The sequence below is a fragment of the Panthera pardus genome, unplaced genomic scaffold (assembly GCF_024362965.1).
Source record: "Panthera pardus isolate Hobbes unplaced genomic scaffold, ASM2436296v1 HiC_scaffold_2, whole genome shotgun sequence".
Taxonomy (NCBI): Eukaryota; Metazoa; Chordata; class Mammalia; order Carnivora; family Felidae; genus Panthera; species Panthera pardus.
This window is the reverse complement of record NW_026526765.1, coordinates 27,592,027-27,607,961: the sequence shown is the minus strand read 5'-3', so window position 1 is coordinate 27,607,961 and position 15,935 is coordinate 27,592,027. Positions and strand designations below refer to the sequence as shown.

Sequence of the window (15,935 nt, the reverse complement as noted above, 5' to 3'; positions counted from 1 at the left end):
AATTTAAAAAAGTAAAATGGAATAATCTACACATTTTTAAAAAAATTTTTTAATGTGTATTCATTTTTGAGAGACAGAGAGAGACAGAGCATGAGCGGGGAAGGGGCAGAGAGAGAGGGAGACACAGAATCCGAAGCAGGCTCCAGGCTCTGAGCCGTCAGCACAGAGCCCACGCGGAGCTCGAACTCACGAGCTGTGAGATCATGACCTGAGCCGAAGTCGGGTGCTCAACCGACTGAGCCACCCAGGTGCCCCTCTACACAACATTTTAAATGGATTCTGGGGGTGCTGAACTATATTCTTAGAGGGTAAACCTTAGGATGGATTCTGAAGACAATGAATTAAACCCTGTCTTGGTGAAGACAGGATGACGGTGTGTGATTTCAACACTCTGTCTGCATTTCTCTATATAAGATGCACAGTAGGAAAGTTAGACTGTGCAGCCACGGAAGTGCTCAGTTGGCTCTCCCTCAGGAAATAACCTGTTGCTCAGCGGTGAGGAGTGCCCCTTGTGACGGCTCGTGGCCCCAGACCTCACCGCAAAACAGTGCTTTATAATACATAAAAGACAAGACACAGGCTACGTACTTTAAGAGCTGATTCTGTAATGTGCCAATAACAAGAATACAGCAGCAGGTCTAATGCCATATTTCTAGTAGAGAGACTGTAAATGACATTTCAAGATACCCGCGATAACAGTAAGGTGACAGGACATTACCTGCGAATTCTCCTGCTGGCAAAGTCACTGGTCTGCTAATACCACTGGGCGTTATTGTCTATATTCGTAATTGAAGGAAGTGCTAACAGTAGTTGGGGGCAAATGAAAACAAGATATTTTTGTTTTCACATCCAAGCTCAGGGGCTCCTTAAAATCCAGGGGAAAGTGTCAGCCTGTGTGGTATTGGCAGCTCCAGGGTGGCACCCCCGGGGTTCTCGGACCTCCTCACCCTTCCTCCGGGTGGGCCTTTGATGTATGTAAATGGACGTGGACTAGAGACCTGTCGGAGGAACACAAACAGACGCCCCTTCCTCTTACCTGTCGTGCTGTCACTTAGTCTGTCTTTGTTTTCCCGTATAGAACTGATCTCAGCCTGTTGGAACACAAAAATGACTTCAAAGAATTTTCCTGAATATGATATTCCACAAAAGAAGCAAGCAAATTTTCCTGGGTTTACACAGAACAGGTTTCCTTCTAAAAAAAAAAAAGTTAGAAAATCGCCAGGAAAGGGAATATTTTAAAATATAAGTGAATAAAAGTGACGATGATCTACTGAGGTATGATTTCTAAAACGTGAGGTTCCAGAGCGTGTAATCTCAAAATAGTTTCCAGGAACTTTATTAAGTAAAATACAAATATCTTTTAAGATTATAATAACTTTATGTAATAGTGAACTTAGTGGGCTGTGTCCTAAAACCTGAGATGGCAAATATTAGTTTCATAATGAAGTCAAATACAAGTCTTACCTATCTGGATAATATACTGATTAAAATACATTAGAAATACTGGTTTAGCTTCACTATTTTATAAATTAACCATTATTAGTATATTTTTATTAATATTTTTAAGAGAATTTGTAGTAAATAAGACCTGTCAGGGAAGATAAAGGTAATTTTATAAGGGAATACAAAATTTTATGATCATGAGTTGACAATCCCCTAAAGATCTCCTCTAAACCTTTGCCCCTGAATATGTGTCTGTAAATACATTGCAAAAGTTCTTGCAACTTCAAAGCCAGACTCTCATTTCAAAACAAAATGCAATGAGTTGCCAGAAATTATTATGTTTCATCTGGATGAGCGGTGGACTATGTATGATAAGAGAGAGAAGTTTTCAGCAAAGGAACTTTTGTAAAAGCCCAAATGCTAAAAATAAAGTGGCTCATTTTTGGCAAGTGCTTATCTTTACAAAAAGCTGCCTTTTCGCTTTATAAAAATAGACGTTTATTTTTCTTTTTCAACTATCTTAAAGTACAATAAATGGCATCCATTTAAAGTTTACAGGTTGAGTTTTGACAGGTACACGCTCATGGAACCACCACGATAACCAAGATACAGAAGGTGTCCATTAGGTCTACAAGATTCTGCATACTTCATCACAGCCAATACCTGCCCACCCTATCCCCGGGTAACCTCCACTCTCCTTTTTGCATTTTCTAGAATTCCTATAAATGGAATGTCATGGGTATGAATATGTGTCGGGCTTTTTTCACTCAGCCTGATGATTTTCAGATTCACCCATGATGCTGCTTATGAAGGACATTTGGATTGTTTCCAGTTTGGGGATATGTGAATAAAGCTCTGCAAACTTTTGTGTATACAATTTTTGAGACATAAATTTTCATTTCTCTTGGATAAACATCAGTGAGTGGATGGCTAGATCATATGTTAGGTGTGTGATGAACTTTTAAAGAAACTGTCAGTTTTCCAAAGTAGTTTTGCCACTTTACATTCCTACCAACAGACTATGATAATTCTAGTTCCTCCACATCATCACCACCATGTAAAAATACACTTCTTAAACTTTAGTCATTCTAAATGGTGTCACTTTTTATCTTTTTGAGATTTTTTTAAAAAGAAATGAAAGGTTTTTTACACTCTATTGCTGAAAATTTTAATTTATTCTTCTCTGGAATGCACTGCATCCTTTGAGCCATAATCACATTAGAAGACATTAGGGTACTAATTGTAAAAGTATAACTTCCTTTCCTTCCCTCGTTTAGGTATTCATATTAAGCATTTATTAATAAAATCTAGTTAAAGTGCGGGAAATGTTAGGTTGACGGAATCTTTTTCAGATCACTGTACATCCAAGTTAAAAGATAATTTATTTTGGGGCTGCTGGGTGGCTGTCAGTTAAACACCTGACTCTTGGTTCTGGCTTCTGTCATGATCTCACAGTTTTGTGAGTTCAAGCCCTGCATGGGGCTCTGCACTGGCAGGGCGGAGCCTACTTGGGATACTCTCTCTCCCTCTCTCTGCCCCTCTCCCACACACGCTATCTCTGTCTCTCTCAAAATAAATAAACTTAAAAAAAAAAGGTAATTTATCTTCAGTAATTCTTAGATGGGGGAAAGAAGTATACAATTATTCCACTGCAATTTCATTTTAACAATTAGAAATTTTATTTTCTTTCCAAGCATAATTTCCTAGTGATGGTTAGGTAAACAGACAGTAAATGAAAATATCCTCCCATTTCCTAAAATACCTTCCAACAAGAAATCTAGAGAATTAGGTAGAAAGGATTTTCTAAAATTAATGCATATTAGCTTTATAGTCAGGAAAAGTTTAATTACAAATATACAATTACTTGTCAGTAAGACACCAGAGAACAATCCTCATTTCTTTCTTTTTGATGGGCATTATATCAACTCGATTTAGTAAGAAGATTGGTTATCAGTTAAGTTCTTATCTTTGTCCCTTTTTATAAAATCAAGAAAATTAGGTATTACTTACGGAATGTAATCTATTCATTCTACTTTTTTTGTGTGGAGTCCATGCCAGAAGAAATAACTGAGGGGTGCTTCGTGATGAAAAGGTTGTCAATCAATCACTGGGAAGTCTATTCTGTTTTGTCCGATGTTGTACCACTTAAATCATGTCTATCGTGTATCTTAAAATTCAAAATAAATTGAACACAGACAGGAAATACCTTGAAGGGTGGTTCAGCAAAGAACACGGATTCCTTTCCCGAAAGTGGCGTTGAAGTTATTGATCTTGGGGAAGACACATCACTCAACTTAAAAAAACAAAATGAAAATCACAGATAAAGAACGTTTCTTCAAAGACTTTTCTTCTCCAGTGCAAAGGATTAGCCTATTTAACCAATGCAAATAAATCTAACAGTAACCATCCTTAGTTTCACTTAATCCAAGGGTATCTTCTATTTAATATGGCACCTCAAGAACTTTTTGAAAGTTTGCAGAGTATAACTTTCTTCCTATATTTACTGGAAGCAATTTTCAAAATCTATAAAACTTCTGTGGCATGTTGGGAATATTATTGATGAATATGCTAACATATTTAACATAACTTATCAGAGGAGATATTCCTCTCAACTATTTGAGAGATTTCATAGACATTCGAGCTTCCTCCTATATGCAATAGTCACTATAAGCTCAGAAATGAAAGCTGCTTTTAATATTAGCCAACCTTCAATGTAATTAGAAAGGCAAATATATTTGAACAGAATTTTGAGAAACCAGCTAAAATTCATTTTTAATTAACTGCCTCACCAGCTACCCATTCTCCCCGCCTTCACTTGAGCTGTTCATGTGAGCTACTAAAAGTAGACTGAGCTTCACTTAAGGAAAAAGTTTCTGTCCTAAGATTTTGAGAAATTTCCTTCAGGCTCTTTTCTTTTCTTTTCTTTCCTTTTCTTTTCTTTCTTTCTCTCTCTCTTTCTCTCTCTCTCTCTCTCTCTTTCTCTCTCTCTCTTTCTCTCTTTCTTTCTCTCTCTCTCTTTCTCTTTCTTTCTTTCTCTTTCTCTCTCTCTTTCTTTCTTTCTCTCTCTCTCTCTTTCTCTCTCTCTTTCTTTCTTTCTTTCTCTCTTTCTTTCTCTTTCTTTCTCTCTTTCTCTCTCTTTCTTTCTCTCTCTCTCTCTTTCTCTCTTTCTTTCTTTCTCTCTCTTTTTCTTTTTTTTTTCCTGGAGGCTTTAAAAAAAGATACTGTTCAATTCCCCAGCCTTGCACTAAATAAGAATCAACATTATTTACATACTAATAATCAAAATCTTTCATGCCATTATCTGTAATTTAAAACCAGTAAAGAAAATTTTAAATGTGCATTTAAGAGTCAATTCTAAACATTTCATTTTGGCCTAAAGATAAAATGACAAAATCATGGCTTTTTCTTGTTGTTGTCATATGTTTGTTCAATGTTGGTTTACTTTTGTTTTTACCTGGGTAGGACTGATAGGAGGTGGTGGAGCTTTGCGTTTTTTTGGAGTTCCACTTCTTTCTGAGCTTATTTTAGAGACTTGATCATGCTGGAAGTTATCACAGTCCAAAGAATGGAGGTGGGTTAGTTCGGTTAGTAAAGTCTGAACAAACAGCTTCATCAAACAAATGAGAAAAACCTCAACAGTTCATGCATTTCTTACTTCAATAAGATCTGACATCTGCTACCAACATAAAAATAAGTAATATGCATGCTTCGAGTTTTCTTCCAGCAGCCCATGCTTTAATAGCCAGAAAATAAAAAACACAAGACAAAACCAGATTAAGTTGGTGTAGAGAATTGGGAAAGTAGAGGATGGGGAGCTGCCTGCCCCAGTTTAGAACCCAGAATACAATGATAGTCTAGCCATCTTAATGCAAAGCAGTGGTATTTCCTCCACCTTTGCATTACTTCCACTCCTTTTTAAAAAGAATGTCAATATGGGGGCAAGCGGAAACGTCTTCTCTGAAGGTTATGGATAAATAAGTGACACAGTTAGTACCTAATAAATTCAGTATTGGCTATTTCCTGTCTATGATAATTTTTCAAAACCTTTGATGTGTAAGTAAATAAATGTAACCGCCAACTATACATCTCATCAAAAAAGTAAACAATGGTGACAATGTTTTTAGGAAAAAACTCCAAAATAATAGGGCAATCTTCTCAATTTCTATCTAGAACTCTAACAACATTTTAGAAAAGTTCCAATTAAAATGAAAGGAAAAGCTAACCCTCTTATATTCATTAAATATCTAACACTGTCATGGATAGAGGTCTATAATCCATGGGATACACAAGCATTTAAAATATTGTTGTTGTTCCTTCGCAGAGCTAACCAAACATTTTCACAACAACAGAAAATATTAGTACATTTCAGAAAAAGATGAATATATAAGTAGCAAGTTTAAAGTCACATGCTTTGGAAACAGGGTAAACCATTAAGAAAACAGTTACCACCTTCTAACAATGAATCATCTATTCTAAAGATACTTTACTCCTTAAGCATTTTCAACATAGTTTTTATCACTTTTCTAGTGGAGCACAGAGTGGTTTAATCAGAACATTTTCAAATTCCCACAAGCTATGATGGCCAAAAAAAATTCTCTCCCCCAAAGATAAATACCTGCTTTGGTTTTGTTGGTGTCTTTGAATCTATAGAGGAAAAAGTGGGAAAAAAAATAAATAAATAAAGGTAAGAACCATGACTCACATCTACTTTGGGTGGGAGATACACACACACACACACGCACACTCACACCCATACACACAACAAACACAGTATTTAACACTACATTTTTCTTCAAGAATATGTTTAAAAGAATAATAAAATAGATCATATTGTGCACATTCCTTTACCCTTTGGGGAAAATGGAGTGGATAAATTTAAAACAACACTGACTATTTTCTTTCACATACCAGAATCCTGAGAGATTTTTGATAATAGAAGGCTTTGAATTCCTGCATTTTCTGAGAGTTTGGAATAATGTAAGGCATTGTGTCCAAGAGAATCTACAAGGTTTAGGTCTGCACCCTTTTTAATTAAGGCTTCCACAATATTAGAGCTGCTGATCTCACAGGCTAGCATGAGAGCAGTTCTAAAGAAAAAAAAGGAGATACCAAATTAATACAACCAAAATGGGGAAACACTTTTCTGAGAAATCACTTATCCTGAAAACAAGGAAAGAAAGATGAAGTACAGTTAAATATATACACTTAATGGACTGTTAGTGAGAAGAAACTAGGGGTGTTTTTTTAACTTCAGATTAAATCAAAACATTAAACCATATAAGGTCAAATAATATAGACATAATCTTCTAAATATGATGGAATTTAATATGATTGGCACCAATCATAATATGATGGCACCTTTCACCTCAAGCATTTTAAAGTACCTATACATCATTAGGACTGTTTTTAAAAGCAGCCAATATGTTTAATTTTGCATGAAAAGCCATCGGAAATGGCCTAGTCACTTCAGTATTTAATAATCTCATCACAGAGGTCTAGGGGAAATTTTTTTTACGTCAAACAGGTTCTTGATTATCAAAAGAGGCAGAAGGGGCGTCTGGCTGGCTCAGTCAGTAGAGCGTGTGACTCCTGATCTCAGAGGCATGAGTTCGAGCCCCATGGTGGGTATAGGGCTAACTTTAAAAAAAAAAAAAAAGGCAGAAAATGAAAAAACTAAAAACACTTTATTACAAATGATCTAAAATATAGCTGTAATATTTTGAGGCTCCCAGAATGTAGATATCACTGAAATCCCATGATTTCTACTTTGGTGGTACCTTCCATTTTTGTCCCTGGAATTTACGTCTGCTCCATGATCCAGGAGAAAGTGACAGACTTCACTGTGGCCACTTTGTACTGCAAGAAGCAGTGGTATATTCCCATCCTAGGAGACAAATGTAGATTGATTTTAACTACGATCCTAAATGCCAGAATTGCATACAGAATTGCCTTGTTCTTTGTACATTTTATTCCTGAACTGTCCTGCCACCATGACAGTTTGTGTCCCGATAGGGCTGCCATGACCTCTCAGCACAGCATTTTTTTTTTTTAATTTAAATTCAAGTTAATTAACATACAGTGTAGTATTGGTTTCAGGAGAAACCAGTGATTCATCACTTCCATATAACACCCAGTGCTCACCCCCAACAAGTGCCCTCCTTAATGCCCATCACCCACTTAGCCCATCCCCCCACCTGCCTCCCCTCCAGCACCCCTCAGACTGTTCTCTGTATTTAAGAGAGTTTCTTATGGTTTGCCTCTCTGTTTCTATCTTATTTTTCCTTCCCTTCCCCTATGTTCATCTGTTGTGTTTCTTAAATTCCACATGAATGAAATCATATCATACTTGTCTCTCTCTGACTTACTTCTCTCAGCATAACACACTCTAGCTCCATCCATGTTGCTGCAAATGGCAAGGTTTCATTCTTTTTGATCACCGAGTAATATTCCATTACACACACACACACACACACACACACACACACACACACACACACACACACACACACCAATCTTCTTTATCCATTCATCAGTCGATGGGCATTTAGGCTCTTTCCATAATTTGGCTACTGTTGATAATGCTGCTATAAACATTGGGGTGCATGTGCCCCTTCCAATCAGCACTTTTGTATCCTTTGGATAAACACCTAGTAGTTCAACAGACCTCTTCTTAAGGAATTGCACTGACTGTTAGCTTTTTCTCAGGAACCTCAGCCTCATGGGCTGCTTTTTCCCTTCAGTGACCATCCCTCAGTCTGGCAGCGACATGACAGAGAGTGGAACATCAAGTATGTAAAGGCTCCAGGCAAGCATATCATGTTTACTGGGGGATGGCTTTGAAGAACAGGAGGACTTGTTTCCACAGGGCAGCAGTAGGTCCGCTGCCCTCCAAGCAGCTTCTTCCAAGCAAACTACACGCATCCTACCATCCATTCTACTATTCCCTTGCAAAGTACATGCTTTCATAACCTTACAAGTACCAGAATGGAACATTAAGAGTTTGCCTATTCTTGGCACATGACTAGATAAAGATCAATGGAAAGAATCATTTAATATGACAATTGGCAATCCTTTAAAAAAGTGCTGTAGAGGGGCACCTGGGTGGATCATTCAGTTAAGCATCTGACTTCAGCTCAGGTCATGATCTCGTGGTTCATGAGCTCAAGCCCTGCATCAGGCTTTGTGCTGACAGCTCGGGGTCTGGAGCCTGCTTTGGATACTGTGTCTCCCTCTCTCTCTGCCCCTCCCCTGCTCATGCTCTGTCTTGCTCCCTCTCAAAAATAAATAAACATTAAAAAAATTTTTTTAAATGATGTTGAATCACTATGTTATATACCTGAAGCTAATATAACACTGTACGTTTATTACACTGGAATAAAAATAAAAATAAAGTAAAATAAAGTAAAATAAGAAAATGAGATCCCAACTCATATACAAACCATGTAAGGTGATGAAGAATGTAAACATTACAACAGAAAAAAAGTGAAAAAATACTAGAAGAATACATAGGTGACTATTTCCACAATCTTAGGGTGAAGGGGTCCTAACTCAAATGGTACAAAAGCTTCAAGAGAAGCTTGTATTCTGCTTATTCCTTGGATCATACCTCCCAAATGCAGTTGATAGTAACTTTTAAGGTAGATGTATTCAAGTAGGCAAAGGAAAAAAATAAATTACAATATGTCCAATTATTTTGAAAAATACAATTGCTGCTTAAAGATTAAGTCTCCGTTTAAAATAGAATTTCAGACACATTTCTAAAAAATTATCTCTGCGAAGTTATAATACTTTCTGGTTATGAAGTACTGAGATTCAGGGAGTAGGAATTTATCTACAATTCTATACACTCACATAACAATATTCCCATTAGGTATATTGCATGCGTAGCATATAATGCATGCATAGCATATAATTTCTATGCTATGGCAGGACATTTAAACTTGCAGTCAGGAGTGACTGGCATGTAAATTTATTCTCAGAGTAGCCCAGCAAGGTTAAACAGGCTAGAAGTGGTTTTCAGAGTTGGGAAATCCTAACCAGGAGTACCCAAGATGATACACGGGAAGTTAACAGAAATGACAGAACTTCTATTTAGACTTATTTCTTCTAAAAGTCAAGAAATTAAGCCTTATTAATACATTTAGGTTGATGGCAGATGACCTGAGAAACAAATATACACATCAGGAAGTGCATGTCCCAAAATGTCTTCTCAATGTGTCATTAAATTCAGAGAACAATAGAGATAATACTTGGATCCGTTTTGCAGAAGAGGATCCAGGTTGAAACGCATTAGACTTTCGCCAAATGCTGAGGTCTCTAAACGTCTTAGTGACTTGCAGAGGTAGCCCACAGCGCTCTAGACACCAGTGTGCATCTCCACATCTAGCAGCCACCGGATACTTACCAAATCCTTGAGGTTTATGGGGCTTTTGTGCTCGCAAAGAGCCTGCACAGCTTGAAGGCAGCCCTGTGCCGCTGAGGGAAGGAAACAAAGACACAGCCCGTCACACAGGAGCTCTCACCAGCAGGGGCATCACACGCACCCAGGACAGAGAAGTTCGTGTTCCACCCAGTTTGCTATGTTATACTAGCTGCACTGAAGAGAAGTCGTATCCCGAAGGTTAAGTAAGGTGCTCCGAATTAGTGTTACATTTCAATGTTAATTTCCAGACCTAGAGCCACTGTCTGCCAGTTGCCTTTGTGCACATATTTGGTTTGGCATTTTGTAGGACTTAGCTTTGCTCCAGCTAGCACTAATAGAAATTTATAAATCTCATCACTCCCTGAGCTCGGTGTTGACGTTTTGTTACTTGGGAGCCGTGTGACAGATAATGACAAGATAGTAAAACAGAACACTGAGAAATAAAATGGGAGTTTCTTTTAATCCCCAAATCAAAAAAATCTGTATCACATATTACATGAAATCTCTAAATGCTTATGAAAATCTCTTAGCTTAAACAAGAAACTTACATTAATTAAAATATAATAACCATGGCAATCTTTACAGTTTGGCAGGCAACTGATGAATTTTAGATGTGTTCCTTGATAAAACTCTACACATTTTGCAAACTGAGGGAGACAGAAATTCCAGGAATGATGACAGACAACAGCCTCAGAAATAAAATGGTAAAGAAAATGGCTTGAAAGAGGAAAAGGACAACTGAGTATTTCTTATGGCAGAAGGATCAGTAAGAGAATGAAAGTCACCTGCATAATGTAAAGCTGTTTTCCCAGAGCTGTCCACACTTCCGGCTGGGCATTTTGACTAGAAGACAAAAAATAAATAAATACACATAATAAACATTCCGCTCTGTTGAGTTCATCCTTTTCCTGCAAGGTTGTGATGTGTCTTATCAGGAAGAGAATAAATATGAATAGGCCCCAATTGCTGTGCTCCAGGACCTACAGTCTCCTATGGGGAGGGGAGCTCCTCTCCAAGTAATCGGGACCCAGGCAAAAGGTCACCTCTTTGCTGCGCTGGCCGTCCTGTCCTCCCTCTCACACTAGCATCCCATCACTGGCAGCTGACAGATGCGCTCCAGGCGTTCTCATCTTGGTCCCGTCTTTCCCCCCACATTTCCTGCCTAATTCTCTAGTCCCCCTTCACAAAACCAAGTTCCTGTAAAGAACTGCCCACATGCGATCCATGCTGCCTTGCTTCCCACTCGTTTCCAAACCCACTGCAGTTGCGTGCTGTTCTCCAGACTCCACAGAGATGGCCCCACAGTCACCAGTAACCTTTGTGTTTCCCACGATAACAAACATCTGTGTCCTCCTCTTACCGCAATCCACCCCCTTCTCCAAACAGTCCTTCCACTTAGCTCCTAGAGCCCATACTAGCCTGGTGTTCCCACTACTGCTCTGGCCACTCCCCCTCCGTGAGCCAAACACAGAATGTTGAGGTTCCTCGGTGCTCTCCTTCTTGGTAATCTCATTCATGCCCGTAGCTTGAAATGTCATCTAAAGGCTAAAGACTCAAATGTGTACCTTCGCAATAACAAACCTAAGTACATATTAGCTATTACGCACTGGGCACTCTTCATTGTTTTAAGGCTCCTGATAATGCTAGACACTATTATCACTCCCATCTTCTGATGGGGAAACTGAGATACAGCGAAGGTGATAATTTGCTCAAGTCACAGGACATGGCAGAGCCAGGATTCAAACCCAGATGCGCTGGGCTAGAGCATATGTTCTCAGCTGTATGCAACATCATCTCCGAGCGCCTGGCTTGATAACCCACTGCCTATTTCACATTTCTGCTCTGATGTAAGCACCTCAAATGCAACCGTCCTAAAGTTCCACTGAGTCACCTTTAACTTCTTCTCCTCCTCCTCTTCTGCCATCTAATTCACCACCATGTCCTGCCAATTCTGTGACCTAAACATACCTGGTCTACTCTTTCTTTCCCCATTACACCACCCAGTCTAGGCCAGCATCTTCTCATGCAGACAGCTGGGGCAGCCTCCTGGCAGGCTCCACAGCTCTGCTCTCGCCTCTATTCTCTATACAACTAGACTGATCTTTTAAAACTGTGAATACCAGTCCTTCCTTAAAAGCCCTCCACAGTTCCATGCTGTGCTCAGAGGACTTACAGCCTGCCATGACACACAGGCCTGCACTCCATGCCCTTCTTTCTCCTCCATGCTCACTCGGCCCCAGGCTTTCTTTCCTCCCTGACCAGTGCCTTTCCTATCCGAGGCCCTCTGTACTTGCTCTTCTGTCTGCTTGGAATGCTTTCCCCTTGGCTCTTTCCAAAGTTCTCGGCTTAAATATCACCTCCTCCACGAGCCCTTCCCTGATTGTTCACCCCACACCCAGCTCTCTCAGTACTTGGTCAGTTTTCTTCTTGATGTGGTACAATTTGTAACATGCATTTGGGGACTTGTTTACAAGATTGCAAGCTTCATCAGGATAAGGGATGTTCTGCTTGTGAAAATATACTCAATGCCTGACACAGGGCATGGTGTCCAGGAGGCACTTGTTAAAAGTGGGGGGGGGGGGACTAGTGGGCTATCAGGGGAAGAGGAGAGTTCATTTGAATTTGAACAATCTCACAAGGGTCTGTTTGTGCTCACTGCCTTGAGGAGGCAAACTTTAAAACGGTAGCCACTGGAGAAGAGAAGAATCTCCAGCAGACAGATAGTAAGAGCAAAGGCCTAGAGAGCTCAGAGAAAGGATCCAGTGCAGAGAGTGAGGGAGGGCGAGAGGCAACAAGGGTCACATCACAGAGGGCAGAGGATGCCAAGACAGAAGTGAAAAGCTGGCTGGAGAGGTCCAGGACCCAAGGAAAGTGACCCATTAGGAGGACATCAGAGCCTCAAGGTTTTAGGAGCGCCTGGGTGGCTCAGTAGGTTGAGCGACCGACTTTAGCTCAGGTCACGATCTCAAGGTTTGCGAGTTCGAGCCTCGCGTCGGGCTCTGTGCTGACAGCTCAGAGCCTGGAGCCTGCTTCGGATTCTGTCTCCCTCTCTCTCTGCCCCTCTCCTGCTCATGCTCTGTCTCAGAAATAAATAAACATTAAAAAAAAATTCAAAGCCTCAGGTTTTAACAACTATTCAGAAAGAAGAACAGCAAGTCTGCAAGTTAGAGGCAAGAACAGGCAATGTTAAGAGTGAAATGTCTGTCTGCCCTTCAGTGGTAAGAGGAACGGAGATCAAGTTACGACTTACCATGCTTTGGCCTAATTTTAGAATAGCACAAGGAAGTGTTTAAAGGCTTCAAAGATTCCAGAGAAAAACCAATCCATTTGCATAACCAGATATAAAATTACATTAGAGGCTAGAATATCTGGTCCTTGCCCATGAGGATTTCCAGCCTGTCAAGTTCATTCTTCCTGAAAATCAGAGCCAGATGCAAAGCCTGGATAGCCAAGCCAGAATGAGAACAGAGATTTAAGATACAAATAAGTTAAAAAAAATTAAGGCAAGACCAAGGGTATGGAGGCAGTGCACTTGGGCAAGTCCATGATTGTCATTTATTCAAGGTGCCGGGCCTCAGAGAAAGCAGGGAAGTTCTACTTTAATTGTTCTCAGAGAGGAGCCTCATAATAATAATAAAAAAAATAATAATAATCACAGATGTTGATCTATTTTTCTTGAATTTCACTTCAAAGGCCTCTTAAGGTTTGCATTCCTGGCAGTGGTGGCAGCTTGCGTCACATAACGCAAGACAAGAAGCTGTGTGACCAACAGGGCAGGACAAGTTGAAGAATGTGACCACATTTCTGCATTAGAATCGCAGAGCCAAATTAAAGCAAGATGCTGGGTCCCACACAGTGCCTGTGAAGGCTGAGACAACAGCTCAACAGAAGAGACAGCACTCCAAACACATATTTTATGGCTCTGTGCTGTTCCTGAAAACAACCAGCTTGCACGCTGACTGGCAATGGCTGGATGTTACAGTATGGACCGCTACTGGGCTTTCATTAAATATTCATCTTTCAAGATTTACAGATGTCGTCCCCCTAAGCGATCATTATAAACTGGCAAGGTTATCAAACCAGGGAGCTGGCTTCACATTATAAAGGGGAATAAAACCAAGAACCTCGGCAAAAAACTAAGAACTAAAGGCACATTTAAAGTTACACACAAGGAAATAAAGGTTGAAATTTTGTTTCTCAAAAAGAGTTGTGTTCTACCAATGACTGAAAGAAAGGCTATTAGGATACTGGAGATCCTATATTGCAAGGATCTCCAATCGCATGAAAAACAGTTTTTAAACTGATTATGTAAAGGGTACAAGTCTCTCAGAAAAGGACGCAGGTTGCTGAATAAAGGCAAGAAAAAGGCTGGATCCCAGGAAGACACTCCAAATTCTGATGAGGATCTTCTTCCCTATCAGTGCAATTGCTATGGAAATAATCTTTTCCTTGGCTGTCATTTAAATTGTGATGCTTCTTAGGAAACCCAGGTTCTGGGATGGTATTTAAGGGAGTGTGTGTGTGTGTGTGTGTGTGTGTGTGTGTGTGTGTTATTCTTTCACAGATACAGTTACTGTTAAGTTTAAAAGATGACATAATTTTAAAAATTTATAATTTTAAGTTGTTCCATTTTACCTGAAGGAGCTTCCTGATGCATTCGTGGTGGCTGTTCTTGGCTGCGAGGTGCAAGGCACTGTGTCCTAAATGGATTAAAAAAAATCTTGGAAAAAGAGGCCACACATCTTAAATCCCTTTCTTATCTCTGTAACAAAGACAACTATGAGGAAATAAACTGTTCTCCAACAAAGGCAGAATTGTTACTCTTGGTAAGGTCTCAGCTTCTTATCTGTAAAGTTCAGTGTGACAAATGAGCAGAGGACACAGAGCGTCCTGCCCACTGCATAATATTCAGGGTCTACTCCAAGTGCCGTTCTCTTGGGGTGCTATTAAACTCTGAGCTAAAAGCTGGCAGGTGACTCATGATACACAGCTCAGTTCTGCTTTCAGCGGTCCCCACGCATGCCAAACGTCCTGCATCCACCCCAGCCACACCAGGCTACGACTACCACAGGCCCAGGAACCCAGGAAAGGCCACCTGTATGCCAGCTGAGAACATCCTAAACACCCATCACTTAAATCCCTAGTTTTGGCTTTTCATTTCCCTCTCCTCCAAATGTCCTCCAGCCCCTGCACGGAAACTACCTGGACTTTTCAGATATTCAAAGTCCTTATGTGGAAGAAGGAAAAGAGTGGTAAAAACAATAATACACTACTAAAGTCACATTTCTTTACGTTCCCTTCAGAGAATATGACCCTAACATAAAGCACTCTGATGTTTCAGCAGTCAGCTTTAGGAAATCCTAGTGCTGTACCCAACTCTCTCCACAGCCTAACGGGCCTAGAGAATTTCTAAGGAAGAGGGGCTTGGGGGCAGCTTCTGGGCAGAAGGTATGGCTACCAGCCCAGGAGGCTCCCATCTGAGGCCCCTCACCACCTCGCTGGAGCCTGCGCTTAGCCTGGATTCTCCTCCTCCAGGATCACCACACAGCTTGCTCTCTCACCTCAGAGGCAACTGAAAGAGTGCCTTGTGAATGAGGTCTGCCCTGACCTCCCCTTTTAAAATTCCCATTCCTCCGCCGCCCTTTTAATCTTCAATCCCTGCTTCATTCCTGCTCTTCATAGCACTGAGCACCTTCCCACACTCCTTTCCACCCCACCCCACTCTACACAATACACACACACACACACACACACACACACACACACACACAATTTATGGAGCTCGTTTTTCTTTCCCCACTAGAATATGAACTCACTGAGGACAGGAAGTTCTGTCTCATTCCCTGCTGTGTCCCTAGTCCAGCACTGATGATGCATCATAGGCTCTTACTATACACTTGTTAATTTCAATTAGAGGGTATGCTCATTTCAAAGGTCTGGGGAGAAGGTTTAGGGGCAGAGGACCAAAGCTGCCCCTGCCAGCCAACCCAGAGCACATGGTAAACTCTTAAATCCTCCATTTCCCAAACTTTTCGGCCGAGATGTGCCGAATGTCATACCTGTAAACAAC

At 40.3% G+C, this 15,935-nt stretch overlaps 1 protein-coding gene across 5 annotated transcripts in view; it reads right to left on the bottom strand.

The window, feature by feature from the left end:
* The window catches only part of RAI14 (retinoic acid induced 14), a 144,005-nt gene that overhangs the window by 12,101 nt on the left and 115,969 nt on the right, over window positions 1–15,935 (bottom strand). For 4 of the 5 annotated variants that reach the window (XM_019450679.2, XM_019450680.2, XM_053906914.1 and 1 more), the window contains 9 exons: window positions 14,501–14,565; window positions 10,651–10,708; window positions 9,848–9,918; window positions 7,221–7,327; window positions 6,352–6,530; window positions 6,059–6,087; window positions 4,898–4,984; window positions 3,650–3,736; window positions 1,037–1,091 (listed from right to left, as the gene is read on the bottom strand). In XM_019450679.2, the coding sequence (XP_019306224.2) occupies window positions 1,037–1,091; window positions 3,650–3,736; window positions 4,898–4,984; window positions 6,059–6,087; window positions 6,352–6,530; window positions 7,221–7,327; window positions 9,848–9,918; window positions 10,651–10,708; window positions 14,501–14,565 (738 nt within the window). The remainder of the gene's footprint in view (window positions 1–1,036; window positions 1,092–3,649; window positions 3,737–4,897; window positions 4,985–6,058; window positions 6,088–6,351; window positions 6,531–7,220; window positions 7,328–9,847; window positions 9,919–10,650; window positions 10,709–14,500; window positions 14,566–15,935) is intronic. The other variant, XM_019450682.2, reaches the window with a different exon arrangement.